General features: G+C 30.0%; 1 protein-coding gene across 9 annotated transcripts; it reads right to left on the bottom strand.

The window, feature by feature from the left end:
• Positions 1-1,632: 1,632 nt before the first annotated feature.
• LOC103850121 (probable LRR receptor-like serine/threonine-protein kinase At1g29720) lies at positions 1,633-16,749 on the bottom strand. Of its 9 annotated transcripts, none has more exons than XM_009126834.3 (25): positions 16,512-16,749; positions 16,248-16,440; positions 16,090-16,161; positions 15,406-15,477; positions 15,242-15,313; positions 15,112-15,183; positions 14,956-15,027; positions 14,220-14,291; positions 14,062-14,136; positions 13,915-13,980; positions 13,489-13,560; positions 6,399-6,467; positions 6,155-6,226; positions 6,006-6,056; positions 5,866-5,907; positions 5,674-5,717; positions 4,068-4,450; positions 3,778-3,976; positions 3,662-3,682; positions 3,426-3,563; positions 3,219-3,328; positions 2,918-3,128; positions 2,531-2,762; positions 2,312-2,462; positions 1,633-2,233 (listed from the first exon to the last, which is right to left on the bottom strand). In XM_009126834.3, the coding sequence occupies exons 1-25, from the start codon at positions 16,615-16,617 to the stop codon at positions 1,862-1,864; spliced, it is 3,039 nt and encodes a 1,012-aa protein (XP_009125082.1). In that variant the 5' UTR covers positions 16,618-16,749; the 3' UTR covers positions 1,633-1,861. The 9 variants fall into 9 exon arrangements, with proteins under 9 accessions (XP_009125082.1, XP_009125084.1, XP_009125083.1 ...); XM_009126836.3 differs by having other exon boundaries at positions 6,399-6,458; XM_009126835.3 differs by having other exon boundaries at positions 14,062-14,133.
• Positions 16,750-23,292: the final 6,543 nt, after the last annotated feature.

Genomic DNA, 23,292 nt, shown 5'->3' with positions numbered 1-23,292 from the left:
TCATGCTTCAGCTTATCGACCTCCTCATCTCTTCCCATCCTTCTCAAAACTCTACCTAGCTCTCACTCCTACTAGGCAGCCAGCTCTCACTCCTACTGGATTTACCAGCACTCACTCCTACTGGATTTCCAGCTCTCACTCCTACTGGTTCTTCCCAATCAAATTTTAGCCTTCAAAAGTTTATCCCTTTCTCAAAACTGCAGCTCAAGTCCCCTTCAAAAGTTAAGGATCCCAAATTCTGCAGTACTGGGCAGACTTCTTATATACAATGACTAAAGATAAAAGGACCCAGACAAGCCATATTCTGCCCAACTCTGAGAAAATGTAATTACAATCGTTTCTCCAACCTGGAAATACCGATGTCAGAATACTGTTTGGGTTATCTTCAGTCGGCCTAGTTTCTAAAATTCTGCCAGCAAGACGATTAACATGAATCCAATCTCTGACTATTCTTTGCCGAGAACTACTATTTATGCCTGTCACATTTCAAGAAAATACCTTCATATTTACAGTTTTAAGAAGGATAAAGAGTTACTGACTACGCCCTATTCTACCAAGGGAAAAACCCCTGATAGAACAGAACATATAGGAGACTGCGAAGGCAGGGTTGGAGCAAGTTTTATATGCCTTCCATCTACTTTTTTACGAGCTTTTCTCACTGCTGCTAGAGAAGGGAGCAGTCTGAACCCATAATGTCAATCGGATCTTTTGGAGCAATAGAATCCGGAGCTTAAAAATTAGTATTTGCACCCTCCTCTTTCACCAAGTCTGGAAATGAGGGCCTTGAACCTTCAAAGAATCTGATATAATTACTAATTAGTCTCTTAGTGGGATTATAACGATGACCAATTGTTTTTGATGAGCCAGGTTGATGAGAGTTCTTGGGCTTTTTCTTGGAATGCTAATGAAACCAAAGAGGAACCAGTGGAACTACATGATTTTAGACAGTTAAGGATGACATTTCTTAGAGTTTGTATATATTTCACCTTTTTCGAGGTTATCATCCAAACTCGCTGAAGCATTCCTTTCCTGAACTTCCTGATTGATATCCATGACTATTGAAGTGTCTTTTATATCCACTTGAGCTACTCTGTAGCGAGATGAAAGATCATGCTTTTTTATTGAGATTTCTTTTGGAGTTGCAGGGGGGATTATTTGATCAGATGACCAAATTTATAACACTTGCAACATTTAGGAGGAAGCAGCCGATAAGCCACTGAGATATGAACTGAGAAGAGTCTCGTACAATCACTGCAGTTGGTGGAGGAACGTCTAGATTGATCTCGACCTTAACCTTCGTATCACCAAAATGGAAAGGGTCAAGTCTAGAATTCTTTGTATCAAGTTTTATCCAAGGTATTTTAGTTTCTTTTCAACAAATATGTAATATATGTCATAGCACCTAAAGTCATATGATTAGTTTGTCAATTATAAAATTTTTGTTACACTTTACTTTTTCCTATATTAATTGTTTCTACACTCTTCTACAAGTTTATAAAAATGCTCATGCGCACCGTCGCTGTTGCTCACATAACAGGGATAATTTCAACTTATCCCCTTATTCACATGATTTAAGAAGACATATTTGATACAGTTTCTTCTTTCATCATCTCTAATATAATTAGTCTGAAATTTAGAGTAAATGTACTTAACACAAATCACAATTGACATATTATATTTTAAAAACTTTAAATGTCATAAACCCCACACCCCCTCGGCAACAAGAAAAACCTTGCATATACATTGTTTTAGTAGTAGATATAAAAGATGTGACTGTGAAATAAATACTCTATAAGGATGATAGTTTTTAGTGTATAGAATGATGATCGTTCCATATATCACACCGCCTCTTTGTGACGACTTAGGAATTAAGGATGGTGGATTCAGGGTTTAATGGATAAAGATCATAACTAGACACAGAGGATTTCATTTCTAAATCAGTCGTACCAGTTGTAGTGCTCGAACTACCATGTGTCGTAGTATCTATATCCATCAGTTTTGAGATGCTCAAGTTATGTCCATATAAACCATGATCTGGCATAACACTTGTTATTTTGAGATCTCCCTCAAGCATTTGCACGGCCTCTGACATTGTTGGCCTTAGTGAAAGAGTTGAATTTGTGCAAAGGAGAGCAACTTTGATCATTCTCACTGCTTCTTCGCTTTTGAAATCACCTTCGAGGATCGGATCAATGACCTCCATAATGTCTCCTCTCTTTTCCAGTGTCAGCGCCTATAATTAAATGTTAAACACGCAAAGATTCAATGTAAAACGTGGATCAACTAGCCCAAATAAAAGATCCATGGTTACCCAATTTATAAGCGGGACGTCATCAGCACTTCCTTTCTTCTTCACAGTACTCCTCCCACTAACAATCTCCATTGCCACAATACCAAAGCTGTACACATCTACTTTCTCTGTTAAATGACCCCGTAGTGCATACTCAGGAGCCATATATCCGCTGCATAATATAAACCAAGACTAAGCCATAATAGTAGTTCTGGTTTTTGTTTTGTAATAGACTCTCACATAGTTCCAGCAACTTTGGTGCTAATGTGACTGTGTTCTCCGTCATGGAGCCTAGCCAATCCAAAATCGGATATCTTTGCATTAAAGTCAGTGTCTAGAAGCACATTAGTGGTTTTTATGTCACGGTGAACCATCTTGATCGTAGATCCGTGGTGGAGGAACTCAAGGCCTCTTGCAATTCCAACACATATCTTTTGTCTTGTTGACCAGTTCAATTTATGGGAGCTCTTTCCTAGAATTAGATAAAAAAGGATATCAACATCACAGTATACATTCTTGAAGTAGGCAAAAAAGGAAAGATTAATTATATAGGTATCCTAGTGTGTATTTTTTTAATATCCATATATTGCATATTATTATAAGAAAGTATGAATGCCTTTTATTTACCAAAAAGCGCAAGAGCAAGGGAGTTCTTTTCCATGTACTCGTATACGAGAAGCAACTGATTCTTCTCAACACAACATCCATATAGCTTGACAAGGTTTGGATGATTCAGACCTGAAATCATGCCAATCTCATTAACAAATTCGCGATTTCCTTGGGATGACTCAGAAGAAAGCTGCTTGACTGCTATGATAGTTCCATTTGATAGTTCTCCCTACAATAAGTTTCTTCTATCAGCATGTTTTGTTCAACTGCTTTGATATAATACAAAGTATGTTTCAGAATTTGGCATCTATATATATACTTTGAATACGGATCCGAAACCCCCTTCTCCAAGTTTATTAGCTTGGTCAAAATTGTTTGTTGCAGCTTGTAGTTGCCTCCAGGTAAAACAATTCGTTTGTAGACCCTGAGCTGTGGTGATCAGGTACCAAAGAAAATTCATCAGTACTTTTCTAAGCATATAACAAGGACTGAATGGATTTATTATACACTTTGTAAAATCTGATACCTCTTTCTTTTGTGCTCTTGTCTTCTATGTATCTTTTTCGAGCTGCATATATCCCCAAAGCCAAGAGAAGAATTGCTACCAAGCCACCTATTGCCCCCGAAATCATGGGATAATTAGTATGATGTTTTGTTTTCTCCACTGCAAATGAAACACTGTAGATGTGAATATCATGATTGTTACCCAGCTATATAAATGTGTTTTTAACAAAGTAGTATGTTTCTATTTCTATTTTGGACCTCCACATCGTCGCTCCTGGCCTGAAATTTTGAAAGATTGATCATATTATCGCCATGTGGCCACAAATAGCATCAATAATATGAAGTTTGCTGAAGCAATGCACAAGTGTTCTTACTGTGACACAACGAAATTGCAGAGATAAGAGGACCATAATATCCTCTGTTGGGAATGAGGGTTGTCCCTTTCCCGGCCCAATACAAGCGAATCTCTAACACATGATTGGTCACATTAACATCTTTCAATTCTTGAACTATAGGCTTCATAGTCCCATTAGCCTCCTCTTTGATGTTAAAATCTCTTAAGAACAATTTTCCCTACTAGTGCAAATAAACTTCAATCTTCCACCAACTTATTTTCAAGGACGATTAAAGAAAAGAAGTTACGAAGTATGTTATGATGCTTCACCTGGACGTAGACATCAAATATGCGCCTACCTAGACTCATGTATAGCTCTTCTGTAAACTGAATCTCCATGAAATGGAGGTTTACATTGTAGGTTCCATTTTCCAGGCAAAATGCATAATAAACAAGAGAGAGGGCAGATCTACGTGCAGTCTTATAAAGATCAGAATATTCTCCAGGTAATGGTGAATCAGTTGAAATGATGTACGTGTCATCATCGTTTCCATCATCGGTAAAGTCACCTGTGTTGCTGACTCCCCAGTTAATCGAGTGCTGATTTGTTGAGGCGGTAGGCTCAATGTTATCAGCTTGATAATTGATTTTACCCAGAGAGTTTTTTATATTCACACTTTCGCCACCACAGTTAATATGTAATGATTTTTGATCTACAATAAACAATATCATCTTTAGTAGATAAACAATACTCCAGAAAGGTTAAGTCATTCTCAGTATAATTTACTTCATATAGCATGGGTTACATTAGTAACCCAAAAATGGAAAATGAAAATAAACAAAAACTCTCTCTTTTAAATCCAAGTTTAAACGAAATATATTATATATAAATTTTTTTTTTCTAAGATATTATTTTTCTTAGATTGTATGTACTTATATATTCACATAATTATATGAACAAACATTTAACAAAAGAAAATTACATAACTATAATGAAATATATAGATAGTTTTTGGAGGTTGGTGCTAGCCAGGTAACACTATAAGTTATGAATAGTCAACCCTAGTTAATATATGTTAGAGATTATTATTATTATTATTATTGTGTCATAATCTTATATATTAAAACAGAAGTCACAATCTTGATTCATGTGTGATTTTTTAAAAAATGGACCTAATAGACATATTCCTATAAAGTCATGTTACATCTAATCTCTAATCCTATCATTTAAATTTTGGGCATGCCAAAAAATTTTATTGGGCTATCAATAATTGGATCTAAACAACAGATGATGCATTGGATTTATAGATAGTGTAAATTAAATATATATAATTTAATGTTGTAATTTTATACCTCCATATGTTAAATACCTAAATATGTGTCGATGTTAACTTTTAAAATTATAAAGATTTTTTTTAAATACCAAAAATTATTTTATCTAACAATGATTAATCTTTACTATCTTAAACCAATGAAAACAAATTTTAAACTATATAGTTTATTTTAAAAATAAACAAAAACTAAATGTTTAATTATTTACTCGATAATATAAATCTATGAAGCGAAAAGTTTAATTTTTTAAAAACTTTCTAAATTTGTGAAATGTTACAATATCTTTGAATATGACAATAAAACAATATTTTACTAATCTTTATATATATAGTTCCGATATTAATAATAAAATAATAATCCAAATATATATATATATATATATATAGAAAAAAATACAAATACATGTGAAAGTTTGGAACAATCTATTCAATTATATCGTAAACGTATTATGTTTTAAAAATTGATAAACACAAATATATTATAATATATACTAATTTAAAATTGAAAATAAAATAATTATATAAAAATAAATGAAAACAAAAACTCGCGCTGTTACGCGGATCGAGATCTAGTGATTAATTAACATGGCTTAATGGTTACTTACAGCCCAGACACTTGATTGGACCAGCGCATGGAAGCATCCCACTTCTGTATGACAAGATGGTCAAAATAATTAGGTTTTTTTTTTTTGAAACAAAATATTTAGAGGTATTTCATATGACACAACATTCAAACCATTTCTATATTTGTACAGTATTCAAAAGCAAGAGGACTATATTTAAATCATTCTTCTTACAAATTATCTTTCCAGTTCGAGCTCCGGTATGTGTTAATGTCACTGTTTAAAATATAATAAATAAATACAACATGAGGTGACATCACATATACAAGATATTAGCAGGTTGGATCCCCTCTACCGAGATTTCATGTTCATACCTCTTTTCTTGGCAGCTAGATGGCAACGATAAATTGTTGTAAGAGAGATCACTGTGAAAATTCAGACAAGTAGAAAACCGAAAAGAAGATTAATTGGCATGAAGACAAATTTTGGAAGCCAAACAAACAAGAAAAGACTTGAAACGTACATATTAGATTTATCGTCGTTTAGGAAAACACCAGCACTGATGTTTCCCGATAGCATATTGCCAGTCAAATAGCTGAAAAGACATGTCGAAATAATAATTACGAACAAATAAAAAAACTTTTAAAATGTCATATCAAACAAAATTGCAGATTCTTTCAAAATATATTTAAAAACCCGTTTAGGTTTCAGACACTAAAAATATTTAGCACTTTAAATTATTTAATCTTGGAAAGTAGTATACTTACGTATTTTTGGGTGCTTTTACTGCTTCAACTTCACCAGTCAACTTGTTAAACGATAAATCTCTGCGCAAACTTGTAAATATTATTTGGTACGAACGCAGTTGTATAGAAAAGAATTCAGTATATGTTTGCACATATTAGAGAGTTTACTTTTTATATATTCTTTCATGATTGCATGCCTCTTCTACAAAAGGTTTTTATATGCTTAATTAAACACTAGAGAAGTGATTCATAGATTTCCATGGCTATATCTAAATGAAATTATATAAAAGTTAAGAGCTTATTTTATATGTTTTTCTTTAAATTTATTTCAAGTTATTATAATCTAAATAAATGAAGTGAATATTGCATTTTCATAAAATTATATATATTATCTATTTGATAAATATCCTATGATAGAAATAAAACACATATTTATTCTAAATTTCGTACATATGCAGAAAATGTCTAAAATAGCATTAGTTAAAAGTTAAAAACAAATTTTTATTTTATGATTAACTTTAGGTTAAGTGATTAGAATTTATGATTTAGTATTTAAATGGTGAGTTTAGGATACAATTTTAGGGTTTCGAATAATTTAACTATTTTACTCTTTAATTAATATATTTATAGTGATTTTTTCTATGTATATTATTTTTCCATAATTTATTTTGTATGCTATCTAAGGGATTTACTTTATCTATTTTCACAATATATATTATATTTCTTATGTTTATCGTAACATTAGTTTGTAAATGTGTGAATTCAGTTTAGTATAAGTCAGTAAAAATGAAATGAAGAACAGTAAGTAATGATAATTTAGTATTAAAAATAAAATGACACTGTAGTAATTAAAATAATAAACATGACTTTAAGCATAAACAATAATATATTTATAAATAAATTTAAAGTTCTTACAGATTTAAAATATATAGAAAAGTAAAAGTATTATATTTACTATATATGTTATGATTATAGATGTCTAATATTTCTTTTTTTCTTTTAGAATTGCTTATCAATTTTTTTCCACAAATGTTTTTTATCTTTTATTTTACCCTTCTTTATTGATAGTACATAATCTTTCTTTATTGATCGTACATATGGATGCTGCAATATAAATGTCTTGAGAAGTTTCTAGGAGGATTGGGATTTCAAGATTTGGAAGAGTGTCATCAAGCTACTTTGGCTAACAAGTGTGAAGATACCTAACTTTACCAGATGGTTTGTGTACACGAGTAGTTAAAATTTGTTACTATCCTATCGATCCTGGAGGCCAAATTGGGATATCGGCCTGTGTGGCGTAGGGATTTGTTTGGACTAGAGATGCTTATTAAAGGATTGAGAATCTCTATTAGTTCAGGTGAAAGAAACCGGGAGAGAATTTATCGTACGCCATTGTGGAAGCCTACTATTTTCAATCTTGACCTCAGATTAAGTGATCTGAAGAACCAAAAACAAAAAACTGTGGAGGGGAATTGGAAATTGGAGGTGACTCCAAGGTCAGGTAATAGGTGTGTTTTCTTTGATTGCAAATAGTGTCTTGAATGAGTTGTGCCTCAAATTCTATGCGGAGGGTGGATCACCGAGATAGATGAAGGACTTGATTATGGCTAAAAACCTCACTTTAAAGCATGTGGGAATAGTGTTTTGAGAGTTGGCAGTGGGGTGGTTATGGTCATTTAGAGCCTTATTTTTGTCTGAAAATGAATTATCTTTGTGGTTTTGCTACTATTCCCACATGTGTAAAGGGTATAAGAGAATGCCCAAAACTAAAATTTAACATGATATCTAACTATTAAAAAATTAAAAAAGAGGAAAGAGAGCGTGAATTTCTGAGAACCGGTTCTATTTTGAGAACTTTTCAGATCCCCATTAGATACCCTTTCATCACTTGTTATATATTGAGAGGCTAAATATAATTATTTTCATTGTGTAATTTATCTTTATCAAAATATTACTATTTAATTTATGAGATACTCTAAATCACATCTCAACCGATGGTGTTGCTCTAAGGATGCTTTTTTTTGTCTTTTGGTCTCTGTTTTATTTCCACAGAGCAATGCTCTTTCAGTGTTGAGAAATAGTATTGTTGACCTAAGCTTGAAAATACTTTGAGTAACCAGTTATCCTAATCCTACTAAGTTATAGTTTTTAAAAGGACTATGATTAGGTAAACTATTTAAGAGTTATCTAAATATATGTTTCCTATGAGTTTAGAAGTTTCTCTCAACTATATAAGGAGATGCCAAGATGTTATGCCTAAGAGATTTGAGAGATTGAGAAGTTTTAGTTTTTAAGTTAGTTTTCTAAAGCAGTGAAGGTGTGCATGTTTTGTTCTTAATCTAAAAAGTTTAAATTAATAATTGGTATCAGAGCACTATTGAATTAAGCATCCTCGGTGATGCAGAACGTTCAACAAGTACAACAAACCCTAAATCGAGAGAAGTGGTGTTATTGTGTGAAGCCCAAACATGAACGATATAGTAGTAGCAACGAACAAGGCAAAGGAGAATGGTCATTCGTCTATAGTTGTAGCAACGAACAATAGCTGATGCTCACTACAACTTATCACGGTATGGGAGATGAGAATGAAAGTAGCACTCAAGGTGCATGAAAGTATGGGAGACTATAGATCCACAGGTGATGGCGATAAGAATGATATGGCTAGAGCCCTCATGTTTCAATCTATACCGGAGTCATTAATACTACATGTCGGGAATACTGAAACTTCAAAGACAGTGTGGAAGCAATAAAAGAAAGACATGTAAGTGATGACAGGGTAAAATAAGCAAGGCTACAACCCTAATGGCTGATTTTAATAGAGTAAAGATGAAAAAAACGGACACCATCGATGAATTTGTTGGTAATCTTTCAAAATTATCCAATCAGTTGCCTTGGGAGAAAATATCAAAGAATCAAAACTCATAAAGAAGTTTCTTAAGAGCTGCATACATATCCTCGCGGGCTCTTAAACAAGACCTCGGTCTTAAGATAACAGGTTTGGAAGATATTGTAGGAAGATTGAAAGTATATGAGAAGAGAATATACGATGAAGACTAACAAGACGATCAAAGCGAACTTATTGTATGCTAATACGGACGCATCCCCTTACCAAGAAAGCTATGTCTCAGGTAGAGGATGAGGTCAAGGTGGACGCTTTCATAGCAGACGAAGATGACATGGACGCTAGGAAACCAACAGAACAGAAGCTATAGACAATGAAAGGATAAAAGAAAAGTAGTGTGCTATCGATGTGACAAAACTGGCCATTATGCATCTGTTTATCCTAATAGATTACTTAAACTATAATAGACACACGCGCATGAAGATGAAGACACACAAGAAGTTGAAGAATTGATGATTCATGAGGTGGTGTATCTCAATGAAAAGAACGTAAACCCAAGCAAATTTGATACATACAGATGGAGACAATGTGTGGTATTTAGACAATGGAACCAGTAATCACATAATTGGAAATCGTTCCTATTTTTCTATGATTGATGAGAAGGTCACGGGAAAAAGTAAGGTTTGGCGATGATTCTTGTATAGATATAAAAGGAAAAGGCTCGATTCTCTTCATAAGCAAGAATTGCTAAAGAAAGATATTGGCTGACGTATATTTCATGCCCGATCTAAGAAGCAATATTATAAGTCTCGGACAAGCTACAGAGTCCGGATACAACATTAGAATGAGAGAAGATTATCTGACTCTGTATGATCGAGATGGCAATCTGTTGGTGAAAGCAAATAGGTACAAAAATTGTCTATACAAAGTAATCATGGAAGTTGAGAATACTAGGTGCCTACAGCTCATGAAATTTTGTGATTCAGCGAAGTGGCATGCAAGGCTAAGGCATGTCGATATAGAGACTATGAAGACGATGACGAATAAAGAAATAGTCACTGGCATACCAAAATGTATGTTGAAAAGGAAACTTATGCTACATGCTTGCTAGGAAAGCAAACAAGGCAAGTTTTTCTTCAAGCAACTTCATATTGTGCCACACGTATACTTGAGCTCATACATGGAGATATTTTTGGACCAATTTCACCCCCAACAGCGTCGCATAACAGATACATATTTGTATTGATTGACGATCATTCACACTATATGTGGTTCATCCTATTGAAAGAAAAGAGTGAAGTCTTCGATAAATTTAAGAAGTTCAAGATCCTTGTTGAGCAAGAAACATGAGTTACCAGTACAAGAAAACGTGAGAGTAACGACTACCATTTACAACTACAAATGTGTAGTTGTAAATTAACTTCGACGTTACGTCTAACTAACGACTATCTTAAAGTCCGTCGTAACTTAGACGTAATTTTGCTACTAAAAGGTTTAGTCGTAAATTGGTCGTAAACTAACTTTGCATTTACAACCACACTTTCAGGTAGTCGTAATGTGGTCGTAAATGTACGACTAAATTACATCGACAAGCTACCATCTGATTAACGACCAATTTACGAGAAACGTAGTTGCACATTCGTGGTTAAGTTATTATCAAACGTAAATATGTTATTTATTCTATAATTAATGATATATTTATATATATATATGTTGATGATCCAAGTTGATTATGATGATCCATTCTATCTTCAGTGGTTCCACGAATTGATACAAGGTTCGTCGCTAAGGTCACCACAACATCTATGTATTTCACACGAAGCTATACTTTTCACACTTACGAATATGGAAGTCGGCGAGCAACAATGAACTATGGAGTATGTGTGAAAAGTGAAACTGATTTCTATGGAATCTTACAAGAGATCATCGAAGTGGAGTTCCCCGGCCTGGTGAAGCTGAAATGTGTTCTCTTCAAATGTGACTGGTTTGACCCCACCGTCAATAGAGGTGTTCGGTATAGCAAGTTTGGAGTTGTTGATATAAATGCTACACGGAGGTACAACAAATTTGAACCCTACATATTGGCATCTCAAGCACACCAAGTTTTTTTATTCCATACCCGAGGATCAGACAATCTGCAATATCTTGGTTAGCCGCTATAAAAGTTACACCTTGGGCCGAGTCTTGAGTGATGAACAACCGCCTTTACAAGAAGATGCCGTAAATGAAGTATACTTGAGAAAGCTACAAATGATATCTTACTTGTTGATCCACACAACCAGGGATATGAAAAACTTTCAGACGATGCAACAGACGAAGCCAACAAAGATGAATTTGAAGAAAATGATGAAGTGGATGATGTTTCTGATGACGAGTGATCGAGTATGATTATGTTACAGTGTTTGTGTTTTATTATATTATATTAAACTCTTTGTATTGCATTACAAATAATATATAACTTATTATCATGTTTGCTCAATTATATATGAACTTAGTTTTAAAAAAAATCTGTATACTTTGGGGTTTAGAAGTGTATAAAACTTATGATGTTTGGGGTTTGGGGTTTCGGTTTTAGGGTATAAACACAAAACGAAGCTAATTAGTCGTAAAATACGACTCAGTTGCGACTAATCTTAATTCTTCCCAAATTGGTCCCTAATTGGTCGTAAAGGACTTCGTCCCACATTGGTCGTAATTTTAATTCTTCTTTACGACTATTATTCCTTAATTGGTCGTAAATAAAAAAATTATTTAGTCCCTAATTGGTCGTAATATTATTTGGTTTACGTCTCCTTTACGACCACTAGTTTCTCATTGGTTGTAATAATACAACCCATTTACGACTAACACCAAAACTCTATGTATACTTAGGACCTCGCGAAGCCATTTGGTTGCTCATTCCCTTCTCTAACAACGACTTCCCTTCTCTCTCTAGGTAAGTTTTTTTTTTTTTTAGTTTTAGGTGGTTAGTTAGGTGATTAGATTAGGTTTAGAATTAGTTTAGGATGAAAGTAGATTAGGATGTAGTTAGATTATGATTGAATTAGAATAGGTTTAGATTATTTTTTATATAAAAAATTTGAATTGTTTATAACCATCTATTTTTTGGGTTTTTTTTTCCAGATTGACGATATTGCTATGGCTGGCGGTAGAAAGAGACTTAGGAACCTTGCGCCTAGAAACTCTTATGGGAGTACCTTTCTCGGACAGCCGGATCTATCAGCTTCTACCTCCGGCACATCATCCGACTTTTTCGACGAAATAAACCTTAATGCTAATTAGTTTTTCGGTTTTAGTTAATTTGTATTTTGAATGTTTTATATTATGGATATTATTATGTTTTTCTTTTAATTTTATCAAATTTTAAAAAACTAAATGAAACTAAATTTAAATATTTGATTTTAATTAATATATTAAATTTGTAAATAAATACAAGATTCGAAAATAAATAAATAAGGTTGGTCAAATTTACGACCAATGAACATCTAAAGTTGATGTAAAGTGGTCGTTACCTTACGACTAATAAACATCTACATTAGAGGTAAATTGGTCGTAAGGTTACGACCAGTTTACGACTAATATGTCTAGTCCTAATATCACGACCAATGTGCCTCTAATAATTATTTACGATCAACTTCTAACGACCAATCGATTTTCGAAGTTAATTTGTCGTAATGCCCATATTACGACCAACTAGCTACTAATATTGTTGTCGTTAAGGTCATGTTTTCTTGTAGTGTACCATCAAAACGTTTCAAACAGACAAGGGTGATGAGTTTACATCTCAGGAGTCTCAAGTGTTCTGCGTTAATCATGCGATAAAACAACACTTAACTGCATCCTATTCTTCACAACAGAAAAGAGTAGTTGAGAGACAAAACAAAACACTAATAGAGATGACTAGAAGTATCATGAAATACATGTGCATACCAAACTATCTTATATTAAAATTATTTTAAATGCAGTATAATACTTTTTAATTTTGGATGATATAGACACCTTAGCTTAAGAGAAGACTCCCTAATTAGATATTTAGATTTGTGACAATCAAACTGAACAACCAAATTAATTATGATAGTTATGATCAGTTGCAAATTAAGTTACAAAATCTTTTACATATTAATTTGGGTGATAGAATGTTTCACATTAGAAGTTGAAACATTTATAAAATTCTAGTATAAATGGTTTATGGGTTATCTATTTATAATTGTTAATTAATTTTGAGTTGGAATAAAGTTTATGATTCCTAAAATACCAAATACAACTTACAAAGTGTTTAAGTCTGTCTTATTCCAGATGTAAGAAGGGATAGAACCAGACAAACTCACATTCCTCAAGATCCTAAAACAAAAAAGCAAAATATTAGTTTGAAAAAAGAAATATAAATACTCCCTCCATTTCAAAAAAATATATATTTTATACTTTTCACACATATTAAGAAAACATATTAAAACTTGATTGTAAATGCATTGTTTTTTGTGAATAACAAGTTTTCCATAACTTTTAGCCAATAGAAATCTAATAAACACCATTAATTTTTTTGAAATTTACAATTTTTTATTAAATAATACATTGTAAAAGTAAAAAAATGTATTTTTTTGAAACAAATTTTTTTTCTAGAATATGAAGTTTTATGAAACGGATGGAGTAAAATATAGCCTCGGAAAACAAAAATATTCATCGGAAGATACACACAGGTTTTTAATGGCGCTGCTCGATATATATGGAAAGGAGTTTATCCCAGTCGTATCACTAATACTCCTGTGCAAAAATATAACAACTAAAAACCATCAGTCTCATTTCAAAGGTCCTTTTGCTAATCTATTAATGGTAGTTAGTTACAGTTCAGTAAGATTTTCTAGGCGGGCCACTTCATCAGGAATAGGTCCTTTCAGTCCACTAGCATATAGATGTCTGCTGACCAATGACCATAACCGACACACATTAGTTGGTAAGAAGATGACAGATACAATTAGTGATGAAGGACAAGACAAGCTTACAGCTTTCTGAGCCGAGACCAGTTGCCTATAAATTCTGGGATGACTCCGGTAAAATTATTATCACATACCCTACTGCATGCAACAATGAGAACAGACAAATTAGTTTAGAGCTTTATATAGTTTTATCTTCTCTAATTTTTTTAATAGATTTTCTTGACTATCTTCAAAAATAGTCTGCGATTAAGAACATCTCATGTTTTGAATAAATTAATCTCTAATAACATTCCAAATTTCATCTCAAATGAAGTAATGAATAATATTAGTCCTACATTAATCTGGAGTGAATTATTTCTATTTACAAAAAATAAATATTATTTTATCACAAGTTTAAAATAAAATAATAAATATATGACATTAAAATATATAATGAGGTAACAAAAGGTAAAATGGAAAATACTTATAACAAAACGAAATACATTTTTGTTTAAGCATCATCATCATTATTATATGTACGTTGTGTTAAATTTATTTTGAGTTTTTTCTCTTAAAAATACTTATAACAAAACGTAACAAAGCATGTACATATTTAATTTAAAAATTCAATACGTTCCAGTCCAATATATATCTCTAATATGTATTTGTTCACAGAACGACAACTTCTTCGAACTTTCTGGCAAAATGTCACCTTGTACTACACGTCCAAATAAAGAATAGCATTTCCAGTTAAAAAGGTGAAGGATTTTGAAAAATTCCAATATAAAAAAATCTGATTCAAAGTATAGTAACATTAACGTACACGTCTTCAAGGTTTACTAGTCTACCGAGACTGCTAGGAAGGCTTCCCGTAAAATAATTGGACGCAAGATGCCTGCAAAACCAACCCGATTTTTTCCGTGAAATCAAATATTATTTTGGTTATAAAAAATCTTAGACGCAAATTAAAGGGTCTTACAATGTGGTTAGGCTGGTCATATTACCGAGCTCATCAGGAATGGTGCCAGAGAACTGGTTTGCTTCAACAGATCTGAAAATTTTATAGCATTAGGTGGAGCTAAAACTAAAAGGAACACATTAAAACGTACAAGTATATCAGATTCTTGAAGTTTTCCAACCCACGTGGTAAATTCCCAGTCAAACGATTAGCGCAGACCGAGCTGCAGAAGGAAAAAGACAGCTATTATAAAAAAAACAAGTGTATGAGCTACAAAATAAAATGTATGTTTTCTTTGGCACTGAGAGAGCTAACATTGAAGTGAGGTATCGCAATGAAGCCCACTCCATTGGAATTGTACCCGAGAGGTAGTTTAGGCACAGATCGCTGCAAAGAAGAGCATATAATCGCTTAGTCTCTCCCCTAACATATTTTGTTAAAGGCTTAAAACATTTTCACCTCTGAAGCTCAAGATCTAAGTATCTTTCAATGATTGAGTTTGGAAGAATTAAAATGAACACATAAGTTAAATATTTACATTTTTGTTGTAAAGCTTCTGAAAATATTCTATCCAAATAACAGCATAAGAGCTCGGATTTGGTTTTTCACATGTTCATTGACATTTCTATAAAATGACTGTTCCATGGAAATCTACATAACATTAACACAAACATTTAATGGAACTAAGAAATCAATATAAACGAATAACTCTAAAATTTAAAGAATTTACTTATGCTAGATCCAATAATACATATACTTTTTGAAAAGTTTATTTTGAATAACTTTGTTTATTAACACTATAAAATTATACAATATTCATATTATGTTTCAGGTAAATTCTTGGTTCAATATTCAACCCCCGCCCCCCCCAAACTCAAAGCTTCAGAGAGCAGGGGAGTTCGATTTTGAACTAAATTGGGTTTCATTGTTTGATATAAAACAATTAAAAATCTAAAGATTAAAAATAAAAGAGTCCATGATCCAGTAAACCATCTTTACATCTTTTGGAGGTATGGGAGCTTGGCCAACTGGGGTGGAAGTTTCCCTGGAAGACTAAGGGTCTTGAGTTCTCTGTATTTGTCAAATTATAAAAAAATATTTAAACTGAGAAAAAAATATTGAGCTCTAAAGAGAAGAAGAGACGGGAAAACACTCACATGACTTTAATATGACAAGTCATGTTGTTGTTGAAGCTACAATCACAGACAATGCTGTTATTTTTAGCGGAATTCAATAAAACGTCCTGTTTTTCTTGTATGATCATTAGAGTTCGTATGTTGCAAGGATCTCCAGCACTCAAGTTCAATCTTTTGATACCAAGTGTAGTAGCTATCTCCTTTAGTGCGTTCACTGCATTAGTATATGAAAAACATTGGTTATATATAAAACATACATAAATTGACTGGCGGTTTTTCTCATACATTCATCTGGATGAAGAGATTGCGAAGCGGCCGATGTTGATAGAGTTGTGAGGAAGCATGTAATGATGACGAATAAGAGAATAAAAATTGAGAAGATGATCGACATCTCGTTGATTCTTTGAGTGTAATGTTCTCATTAGCAAGTGGTTCAATAGTTACTTATATAATATTATATAACTAGATTTGGACCCGCACAACCGTGCGGGTATTAATTTTCATGTTTATATATATTTTACATAATTAGAATATATATTTTAAGTTACTTATATATTTAAATATAATTATTTTAAATATAACAATTTGATAGTTTTCATGCTGTAAGTTAATTGATTATTTCAAACTATCATATATATTTGGTATTTTTTATTATATATATTTTAAAATTATTTTTTATTCATTTATTATGATTCCGATCTGTAATTCAAACGCTAAATTTTCTTTATCAATATTTTTATGTTTAGTCATTTAATAATAACAATATATATATATATAAGTTTAAGATAAGTTAATTATATATATGAATTATCTAATTTACTAATGTTAACCCGTTCTACCAACATATTATATTTCTAGCATAAATTTTTAATGTTTGTGAATAAAATATATTAATTTATCAGTTTAAAATAATTTTATCAAATTTAGTTAAATACAATATTATATTTTAAAATGATATATATAACTATAAAATAGTAAAATTTGATATAAAAATTTCATTTTATAAAAGATAATTGAGTGTGTATATATATATATATATTAATGTATAATAACATTAATTTCATTACTAATTACAAAATTAGTGAAAATATTTATATACAGTTTTTGATAATTAAGATATTGTTATAATGTTTTCAACACATTTGTTAAAATAAATAAATAAATACATATATATATATATATTTTTTTTTGAAAATTAAAAGATATCAAAGTATATTTTGATTTAAGTAGTTAAAAGATTATTTATTAGTATCAATGTTATATTTTAAAATGATAGATATAACTATAAAATAGTAAAATTTGATATAATTTTTTCATTTTATAAAAGATAACTGAGTGTGTATATATATATATTAATGTATAATAACATTAATTTCATTACTAATTACAAAATTAGTGAAAATATTTATATACAGTTTTTGATAATTAAGATATTGTTATAATGTTTTTCAACACATTTTTTAATATATATATATATATATATTTATATTTTAAATTAAAAGATATCAAATTATATTTTGATTTAAGTAGTTAAAAGATTATATATTAGCATTAAGGAAATACATTTAATAAAAAATTTAAATGATGATCCAAAAAAAATATCACACATAAATCAAGGTGAATTTATTAACCAATCCGGGTTTTTAGGAGTTGATGTTATATTAAGAATGATATATTATTAATTCATATTATTAGTAATAAATGAATGATAAGTTAGGGTCCATTTTTTAAAAAATCACACATGAATCAAAGTTGTGACTTTTGTTTTAATATATAAGATATTGTTGTTGATATTTTTGTATAGGTTTTATTGGGTTGTGTAGAGAAAGTAGAGACGTAAATGTTGATGTCAGAAGTTTCATTGCTGAATAGGGAGATTCATGAATGCTTGATGTTTCATGTCTCCTTGTGTGTTTGTTTGTGCTCAGAACACGCTTCGGAGGAAGTTCGACTATTATTCAATTGGATTTTATGCATTTGTTGTATAGCATATTCTTTAAATGCTTCAGGTTTGAAAAAAAAATCTTTAAATCTTTAATTTATTGTTGTTAAGTTAGTTATAAAAATAAGAAGTTTGTTTACTCAATCCTTATATCGGTATATCTAAAGAGATGATGGCATTCTCAACGAATTACTAGTATTAAGTGTATACAACTTCGGTACATAACAGTCGTAGTGTTTTTCTATTCAACTAAAGTAAACATAACAATAAGGTAAAGACATAAATTTATTGTCACTATGAGTATGTAGGAGATGAAACACCCAAACCCAAGAAAAGAAAAACAACTTTAGACTCTTGACCAAATCTTCTTTTTTCTTCTTATGCAGATTCTCAATATTTCTTGCCTATCTCTTTAATCTCCAATTTATGTGTTGAACTGCCAATAATCAGGTTATTAAGCTTATATAGTATCTCTTTTAAACCTTGGGCTTAAAAACAATGACGTAATATTGGCCTTGTGCAACACTAGTTAATCAAATCCACAAACTGGATCGATCGATCCAACCTTCGAGTTCTTTGAATCTCTCGGTGAAATCATCTTTGATTGATCGATCCATCAACCTTGATCGATCGATCTAGCGAGACCATTGCCCATATTCAACAAATTTCCAACCTTGGTGTTGGTCACTTGTGCTTACAACTCCTTGTAGATGATTTTTCATATCCTTGTTGATTTACCTATATGGTAAGATGATCTTGAAACATCCATCACTGTTCTCTATTGAATAATTCTTGAAAACCTTCCGGCTTTACCACCAGAAAACAACCATATCGCCTTTAAAATCTCTAAATTAATGTTTTTTTGTGGTGCATGAAAACTTTCCATAAGAGCCAAAATTTAAATGTATTATTACCTGTTGTATGTTTTTAATTTTTCTTTTTATTGTTTTAAGTGTTTGGTTGTCTGAGTTTGAATAGTTAAGGGGTTATAATGTGAAAACAACAACTGCCCATCCCGTCATATAAGGGACCATGTGTCCGACGACTCTTCATCGTAGTCATTACGCTCAATCCAACTCTCACTGCAGTTAATATCAGCCGTTCAAGTTAAAGATATATGACCTAATCTGATAAACTATAAGTCCATGTTTTTTCACTGATCCATAAGTCCATATTACGTCTACTGTTATGTCCATTTTATATATGATTTAGATACTTTTAATAAGATATCTATTTGTAATTTTATTTTTATCATTTTTCGTAAATAATATGATAAATAAAGATTAATAATATATATTGACTCTAAATTAACATGATAAATTTACTATGTTATCAGCTACAAAATCATTGCATAGGTATCGATGAACTAAAACTACTAGGAATTGAATAAGATCAAAATCTACATTAATCAAATCTACATTAATAGGATATTTTGGTGCCATTTAAAACAGCTACGATTTTGACTACCATGAGTTTACGAATATCTTACCGAATTAAATCAACAGTTTAATAAAAAGAACCTTACATCCCTTATATTGCTGGAAGTGAATTAGACATCTGACCTAACAGGGATAGAATAAATGGACCACTATTTGCCCAAATAAATATGGCTAAATGCTCAAAAAAAAATGTGGCTATGTTTCTTTGAGCAGTTTATGCTCTAGATGAGAGTCTTTGCACCTCTCTTTTTTAAGTCAATGAACTGAGAAAACTAGAAAATGTTACTTTCCCAAATTAAAAGCCTAAATGTAGGTATAGCTTGGAAAGTAACGAAATAATAAACACGAAATCATATCAGCTTATCAACTACTACTCTATAAATTAATCTTACTTTATTAAAATAGAAGTACAAAAAAAAAAATAACCCTAACACTTACAACTTAATTACAATACAATGCCATTGAAGTAATTAATAAACTTAAATCTAAATTAATTTTTTTTCTTAAATCTATTCCACAACAAATTCATGATAAATATTACACTTAATGCACATTAATACTATAAACCTTAGTATGTAAAGTAGAAAATATCTTTCCATAAATTTGTGGGTATTATCCTTTATTAAATAATGGTTATTACATTTTTCAAAATTTTATTGTTAGTGAAATCAATTAACAATATTTAAAAAATTTAAAAGATATACCGTATATACCGTATTTGGGAATAAAAGCTTAATAATGAGAGCATATTTAAAAATATCCATTTTACTTGATAATTCTAAATTTGTACCTAATTAAAATTTTCAAATAACCAATTTGAATAATCTATTTAATTCACGATATTGTTTTAAATATATAAAACTAAAATGCTATTAGAAAATTATTTTTAAATTATGTATGATATTACATATGTTCAATTGAATTTTACCTTAAATTGTTTTTCTATAGTAAGGATTTGAAATATTCGATTTGGTAAGAGCATGTACATTTAAGTATTAGTATTCAAAAAATTAAAAACACCTGAGATTTTTCTTATGAGAAAATTGTAATAGGGAAAGTTTCAAAAGAATATTCTTCAAGTTTTGTATGTAAAGAAAAATATTTAGACAAGATAACAATGTTCTAAAAAAAAAGAAAAAAAATCATATAAAATAAAATTCCTACATATAATAAAATGTTAAAGTCAATAAGTTAAAATAAAATTAATTTGATAATAATATAAATACAAGAAATGCAATTACTCATTCTAACAAATTACTCATTTTAATAAGTATAATATAAATATTTTACTAAAAATGCATGACGAATATTTATATATCGGGTTGAGAAATTAAAATGGGTTGGAAATTTAAATATAGTTATCAGTTATGGCCAAAAATCTATCAAAACATCTCAAATATTATTTTCGCATATATATTTTAGTTTATGAAAAGCACACACATAAACTAAAAATAAACTACAAAAATATATTTTAATTATTATGTGTAATGTCATAATAAAAATACATGATACGTGGAAAAAATAAATATACACTATATTATTTATAGAAAACAAAAGTATATTTCTAAAAAATGAAGAAGTGGTTTCTCTTTTTTAATGGGAACCCAAATGTTGTAAAGAATTATTTCCAACGCGTATCAAACCCGACCAATGAAAGGCTATTAGCATTTCCTTTACCACTAGCCAACTCGATATCAGATAAATAAAAATGATATTGGTTAGTGTGTGACACAACTAAAATTTCTAACATAACAAAATATACAAACTAATAGTTGTAATATATTTTAGAATTTGGTTATTGAACAATGCCCGTTTCGAGCTCAAGCACAAAAAGTACGGATTTAGAAACCATAACTATTAGGTATTATTTGATTTTTATTTTGAAAAAATATTTGTTAGTCTACTGGTAATATTGTTCAAATGTGGTTGTCATTCAAGAATTCAAATATTTTTAATTATTGTTTTGATTTTTAGCTCATAGTTTGTTAACTCTAATTTTAAATTTGGTTGTTTTGTTCTACAAAAAAAAGTAAAGAGTAACTGAATAAAATTATTTATAATACAATTACAAAAAAAAAACTAACAGAAGGGAAATAATATATTTTGACTACAGGTAATATTGTGTGTGTTTAGTTTTTCTAAAATTATTTAATTTTTATTTCTTCAAACGTAGTTATTGTACGTGTGTTTAGTTTAGGACAATCTATAAAGTAGTCTTCCGCATGACAATTTTCAGGAGATCCACACAGAAAAAGTTACGTAAAACAAACCAAAAAGTTTATGTAAAATAAACCAAAAACTAAACACACACAATACTGTAATATATTACCAATATCGGTCATAAAGAAAAACTAAACACACACACAATAACTACGTTACAAGAAAATGTAAAAAGGGAAATAATATATTTTGAAAAGGAAATAACCATAGAAAAATAAAAATAAAAATAAAAAAAAATAAAAATAAAAATAAAAATAAAAATAAAAATAAAAATAAAAATAAAAATAAAAATAAAATAAAAATAAAAATAAAAATAAAATAAAAATAAAAATAAAAATAAAAATAAAAATAAAAATAAAAATAAAAATAAAAATAAAAATAAAAATAAAAAAAAAATAAAAATAAAAATAAAAATAAAATAAAAATAAAAATAAAAATAAAAATAAAAATAAAATAAAAATAAAAATAAAAATAAAAATAAAAATAAAAATAAAATAAAAATAAAAATAAAAATAAAAATAAAAATAAAAATAAAAATAAAAATAAAATAAAAATAAAAATAAAAATAAAAGTAAAAATAAAAATAAAAATAAAAATAAAAATAAAAATAAAAATAAAAATAAAAATAAAAATAAAAATAAAAATAAAAATAAAAAATAAAAATAAAATAAAAATAAAAATAAAAATAAAAATAAAAATAAAAGTTAAAATGAAAAAAAGAAGGTGCAGAGAATATCAAAACATTACCATAAGAATTATTAGTATACATATATGTAATATACACACGCAGTTTAATATATTTAGTTTATATACACACGCAACTCAACAAATAAATAAGTAAAAACATGAAAACACTAACAATTGATTTTTACATTGCATGGAGACTCAACAAATAAATTAATAAAACATGAACCAGTTAAAAAATTTCTAACATAGTATGGGGCACGTGCCCCATGCACCTACCATGGCCGTAGATACGCCCCTGGTGACCGGTAGCCTCGAAATGTTGTTCTATCTTGCACCAAGACCCCTATGGACAAGCTCAAACCGTCTCTGTTTCATCTCCATTTTCTTATTTTTGCTACAAGTTGTTTAGATTATGTAAAATATTATTATACTACAAAGCATGTTTCTAAACAATATTATAATATTAAATAGTATTTCTTAACTTCTTATTAATTTTTTTTATCAATCTTCATACAAATTATTTAATGAAATAAATAATTGGTTAAAACTCAAATAATTTATTTTAAAATCTTCTCTGAAATAACCTTATAGGAAAATCTATAAAATAGTCTTCCACAAGACAACATCCAAGAGATCCACATGGAAAAAATTACGTAAAACAAACCAAAAAGTTCTGAAAGTTCACGTAAGCAACCAACGGAGATATTAAGAGAGAGAGAGAGAGGAAACAACAGTCTCCAATCGCCCTCATACATGCTTCCATGAGCTCTAATCGTCC

This window comes from Brassica rapa, chromosome A07 (assembly GCF_000309985.2).
Source record: "Brassica rapa cultivar Chiifu-401-42 chromosome A07, CAAS_Brap_v3.01, whole genome shotgun sequence".
NCBI lineage: Eukaryota > Viridiplantae > Streptophyta > Magnoliopsida > Brassicales > Brassicaceae > Brassica > Brassica rapa.
The sequence above is the reverse complement of the archived record's forward strand: the minus strand, read 5'-3'. Positions and strand labels throughout refer to the sequence as shown.

What these genes read in the sequence shown, in the direction of transcription:
- LOC103850121 (XM_009126834.3), bottom strand. Translation starts at nt 16,617, where the DNA reads ATGTCGATCATCTTCTCAATTTTTATTCTCTTATTCGTCATCATTACA. An exon ending in TGCAATTTCGTTGTGTCACA is followed by an intron (nt 3,683 to 3,777) that starts GTAAGAACACTT and finishes TCAAAATTTCAG; the next exon opens with GCCAGGAGCGACGATGTGGA. An exon ending in CAAGAGCACAAAAGAAAGAG is followed by an intron (nt 3,329 to 3,425) that starts GTATCAGATTTT and finishes TGATCACCACAG; the next exon opens with CTCAGGGTCTACAAACGAAT.